The sequence below is a fragment of the Alosa sapidissima genome, chromosome 24 (assembly GCF_018492685.1).
Source record: "Alosa sapidissima isolate fAloSap1 chromosome 24, fAloSap1.pri, whole genome shotgun sequence".
Classification (NCBI taxonomy): domain Eukaryota; kingdom Metazoa; phylum Chordata; class Actinopteri; order Clupeiformes; family Clupeidae; genus Alosa; species Alosa sapidissima.
This window is the reverse complement of record NC_055980.1, coordinates 13083252-13088251: the sequence shown is the minus strand read 5'-3', so window position 1 is coordinate 13088251 and position 5000 is coordinate 13083252. Positions and strand designations below refer to the sequence as shown.

At 41.8% G+C, this 5000-nt stretch overlaps 1 protein-coding gene across 3 annotated transcripts in view; it reads right to left on the bottom strand.

The window, feature by feature from the left end:
- atp6v0a1b (ATPase H+ transporting V0 subunit a1b) overlaps positions 1–4346 on the bottom strand; it is a 22958-nt gene extending 18612 nt beyond the window's left edge. Inside the window, exons 1-6 of one of the 3 annotated variants that reach the window (XM_042082323.1) lie at positions 4019–4346; positions 2775–2927; positions 2548–2626; positions 2341–2438; positions 1996–2124; positions 502–584 (exon numbers count right to left, since the gene is read on the bottom strand). In XM_042082323.1, coding sequence (XP_041938257.1) covers positions 502–584; positions 1996–2124; positions 2341–2438; positions 2548–2626; positions 2775–2891 — 506 coding nt within the window. In that variant the 5' untranslated portion in view covers positions 2892–2927; positions 4019–4346. The remainder of the gene's footprint in view (positions 1–501; positions 585–1995; positions 2125–2340; positions 2439–2547; positions 2627–2774; positions 2928–4018) is intronic. The other 2 variants (XM_042082321.1, XM_042082322.1) reach the window with 2 other exon arrangements.
- Between the last annotated feature and the right edge of the window lie 654 nt (positions 4347–5000).

Below are 5000 nucleotides of genomic sequence, written 5' to 3'. Positions count from 1 at the left end.
TGCTGGCAAACAGTGTGACACGAGTTAAGCTTTTATTAAGTAGGCAAACGTTTGAACTAGCTAACTAGCTCCGCTGGTGGGAAACGCATGGGACTCATAGCGCTGCCGCTGTCCTATTGCGTGCAGAGGGAATTTGAAAGACAACTGATTATCCCGCCCCTCGGACTGAGCACGGCGAACGGTGAGTGTCCAGACCCTACATTTTAATGTGGGTCTGGCTCGTCAGGCTAATTCAATTGTAGTTCTCTTAAACTTTAAGAACAGGATAGTAGTCTGCCATAGCCCAATTACCTTCCTGAAAATATTTTATTGTGTTGTGCTCTAGATGTGCCAGTAAGTACTGAAACATTGAACTGTTGGACATGCACATTCAAAAGTTTAGAGGTCACATTAAGATCAACTGTAAAGGTTATAGTGGATTTTAGGTTGAAATTTCACCCGAAAGCCGAATATCCCTGACTTTTTGTGAGTAGTATAAGGTTTGACGTGTGCAGTACTTACCCCAGTCTGAGGGGGGCGCCACGGCCTGCTTCACTTGGGTCCAGCAGGGAAGACGACTCCTCCAGCAGGTTGGGATCCTCCATCTGCTGGTGGTGATGATGATGATATTGAGCCTGAATTTACAAACCAACCAGCCTAATCACCCCCATTACAGGCATGCGGCAGGGACAGGGAGGAAAGTCGACAGTGTTTGTTTGTGTGTGCATCTGTATGTGTGTGTGTGTGTGTGTGTGTGTGTGTGTGTGTGTGTGTGTGTGAGAGAGAGAGAGAGAGTTTGTGTGTGTGTGTGTGTGTGTGTGTGTATGTTTGTGTGTGTGTGTGAGAGAGAGAGAGAGAGAGAGAGAGAGAGAGGGAGTGTGTCGAGAGTGTACGACAGAGAGAAAGACCACTACAACCATATGATGAAAAACTATTAGAGGAGAGGAGAGAGAGTGATGATCATTCCTGAGGATAAAGTGATACAAAAGTGCATCATTTATCTCCACAACTGTGACTCAAATGTCTGTAAGCTGGAGGGTCAGCCAAGTAGCTAGCTACATTAGCAGATCCTATTTCAATCAACTTCGCTTAGCGCAGAAATAATTTCCATACTGTATAAATTGTTTGTGCATGTAGGGTGTGACAAGGAAGGAATGCATTCATTTGGCAACTGTACCTCAACCTGACAACATCTGAGATTTAGTGTCATTTCAAGACACTTATTCAGCAAACATGATTAAGGAGCGTGACCCCCACAAGCTTGAAACGGAAAGAAGATTGAAACAGGGGGGCTTTGAAATGGAGGTCCATGTATATGGGTGTGGTGGTGGAGTCTGAGAGGAGACAGCGTGGAATGGCATATGTGGTGGTGAGTGATGGCTGTGAAGTAATCATGTTTCATGAGATTGCAGGAATGCCGCATGCCAGTATCTATGCTACCGTTTCCCATATCAGCCTCCCACACAAAATACACCTTTAATACACACACACACGCACACACCACCCCACACACACACACACACACACACACACACACATACACACACACACACACACATCTGCCTTTCTGTCTTTACAATTACGAAGCACAACGCCATTGAGAAAGCCATTATGCATGAACCCATTCAATTATTATTATTATTATTATTATTATTATTATTATTATTATTATTATTATTCATAATAATAATACTGAACTGACTATGCCTGTAATTATACTGTAATACGATACCCACTTCAAAAGCACACACTACATAGGCAGCCGTTAAAGCCATGAGAACAAATAGATAAACAGCAGCAAAATAAATATAAAAGTAAAGTCTGCCTAAAGGGAACCACTCCTTTCTTTACAAATGGTTCAAAGTTGCACCTATTGTTGATGAATAGTCTTGATGGTTAAATAGTCTTTCATGGTTAATTCCACTGCAAGTTCTGTTTTGTGGGGATTTCAGGGATGCTCTAGTTCTCAAGTTGTCTTTGTATTACCAGGCCCTGTGCTGAAAAGGAAGACCTGACCTCATCAAAGAACTGCTGTGTACGCCTGAGGATGTGCTTCAGCTCTGTCAGTTCCAGAAAGTTCTTCTTCAAGGCCTCCTGGTTAGTGTTGATCTCCTTCAGCTCATTCTCCAGTTTCTCAAAGGTGGCCTAGACAGACAGACAGTCAGGCAGACGGACAGACAGACATGCATTGTGTACAGGTTTACGAAAGAACGCATAGTACTCCTTTGGACTTAGCAGACACATACTCATGGTACATATGCTACAAAAGTGTTCACTGTTCATGGTACATATGCTAAGTGTTCAGTGTTCTATTCAATTACATTAGATGAATTTCATTAGTTCAAATGTTAGTGCTGTTACCTCAAGGTCAATCATGTCTCTTGGGAATGGCACTTCAGGATTCTCCCCCGTGTCCACAGTTGGAATGTTGGCTTTTCTAATCTCTTTTTCCACAAACCCTAGGGGAAAATCATCACACCAGTCCTTGAAAACATGAGCTGAAACCACAGTGGATTCATCATATCGTGCAGTTGGCTGGTCTAACCAGCCATTCTGTACCACACTCACTTAGCTTTCTGTCCATCTCTTCACAGCGCCGCACCTCATTCACAAACTTCCTCTGGAACACGTTCACGTCCGGGTTCAACTATAAAGGCCACACAGACATAAAATATGTAACTCATATAACTGTACAAGCATGATAATGTACAAATGAGCTGAATCGATCATTCCAGCTCAATCACAGTACAGTTTTATTTGAGAGTAACGGACAAATAAAAGTGATAGAAACTCACGTCGCGGAACTGGACCATTCCCAGCTCTCCCAGTTCACTGACGCAGCAGTAGGCTGCCTCAGACTGCAGGAACAGCTGGGCGAGGGTCATCTCCTCGCTCCTGAACAACTCTCCCATGATGCCTCACCAAGAGCCCACACAACAAGGAATAAACTGGACAAGTGAAGACATAAGGCACAATAATGAATGATTATTGATTTCATCTTAACTCTGTATGAAAATACTAAACAATATAAATTGCACAATAAATCATATTAAAACCTGTACAAAACACATATTTCACATGCATTTGTAATTGTGGAAACGTGTGTTTGGAAATGCAAAACATTGCACATACTGAATTTTCAACCAATCTACATTTGTTTTGAAATAATATGGCTGAGGTCGACCCTGATAATAGTTTTATAATCATATTCCATTCATTGGTAAAAATGATTCTTTGGTCATATTTTTTTCTTGGATGGTTTCTATGGTTTGCACATGCGCAGAATAGGCCTACAGCCACCTACAGTCGGCAATCCGTGATATGTCGACGGAAGTGCGTGTGAAAGACCGAGCGCTCTCAGCATCAGCATCACGACTACCGCACTGCCCTTCACGACTCAAGGACGCCATGATTTTACTTCATTTCAATAACCATCGCCATAAGCGGCTTTCACATAGGACAAACCGAGGAAAATCCATTTCCGTGTGTGACATGTTATACTGTTATTTATCTAATAGTAAAACATCAATGCATTATGTCTTCAAGGTACACAGCCTGTGTTTACCTTGGACTATTAACAGCCTATGCATTCACATATTTGATGTTGCAGTATTTTGAGCGAACATAAACTCACACACATATCAGTTGCCTTAAAAGTAAAGTAAAACATCCACCACGTTAAGAAAATATACAAATATAGGCCTATGCTAGGTGACAGCGATTCACCTCAAATCAGTTTTTTTCAAAACGGATCTATAAATGTAAATTTGTCCGTTTTCTGTTTGTATCCAACAATTTCTTTGCATTATCATATTCAGACTCAAATAAAATTGACTGATCACGACCATTTTTATTCGTTTGCCTCGCATAAACCTCGGTGGATGCAGCAATTAAGCATCCTTCCATCAGCATCACAGACGGATCCGATTTATTACACCGAGTTTCATTAGATTCATGCCCATTAGCGACCTTTAGAGCAATACACATCTCAAATAGTTAAATACAATTCTATTCGTAAAGGACTCCTTATTTTTCCTACCTTCGTTGAAACCCTCAATATAAGGTTCAGCTCCAGCTGCTTCTCTCTCCACTGTAGAATAATCGTGACGTCATTGGAGGGTCCGCAGGTCATGTGACATTCTCGTCTGCTTCAGTGGCCAGCGTGTGATTCAAGCATGATCAGCCTCGAGGTAAAACAGCCTGTCCATGTCAAATATGCCCAGAGGAAACAAATAACAATCGTGTGTTTTGTCCATTTGAGGCTGAGGATGTAGACTATGCGTATAGGCTACACCTACTGGCGTACCATAGACTGTTTAACTTGTTTTGGTGTTTTATTGTAATCTTCAACGTTATAGACTATTATACAGTAATCCATGCCATAAATATTTTTAAAACCTTGGAGCCAGGGGGAAACAGAGAATGGACACTCCATTGTCTCAACATTTGTTTACTATAGTAACACCTGAAACCCTTAGCCTTTCCCTGTAAATTTATATCTATTGGTCTTACTTTTTCAGAATTTTCTGTTTGCACCTGTACCTAACAGAATAAGCCTACTTTGTAACACTGACATTTAATGGGGTAATGATGGTGTTGGAATGGTGGGCTTTGCTTTAGTAGGCCTTGTTGCATATGACCTGTTACAACACACGTTAACTTGCCTACAGTGGTGGGTGGTGAGCCAGCCAGACATGACCGCCTAGAATGTGACACTGACTCTGTAATGAATTGATGTTAAAAGGAACTACAGGGGTGAGCCCTAAAACCTCCGTAAAAACAAAATGAGATGGAACAGAGGTCGACCTTTGGTATGTCAAACTGTAGGTGTCACCTAATACTGAGATTTTCGAGTGACGTGGAAAGCCTAATTATCGTCTACTGAGATATTTTTTTTTATTGTGTCACAAAATTGCTGTCACGAAACCTGCCACCTGCCAAGCCCAGGCCTGCAGCCTTTACCAGTAACGCCCCAAGATCTGGGGGTTTTGAAACGTCCCAGGTGGAATATAAAATACTTA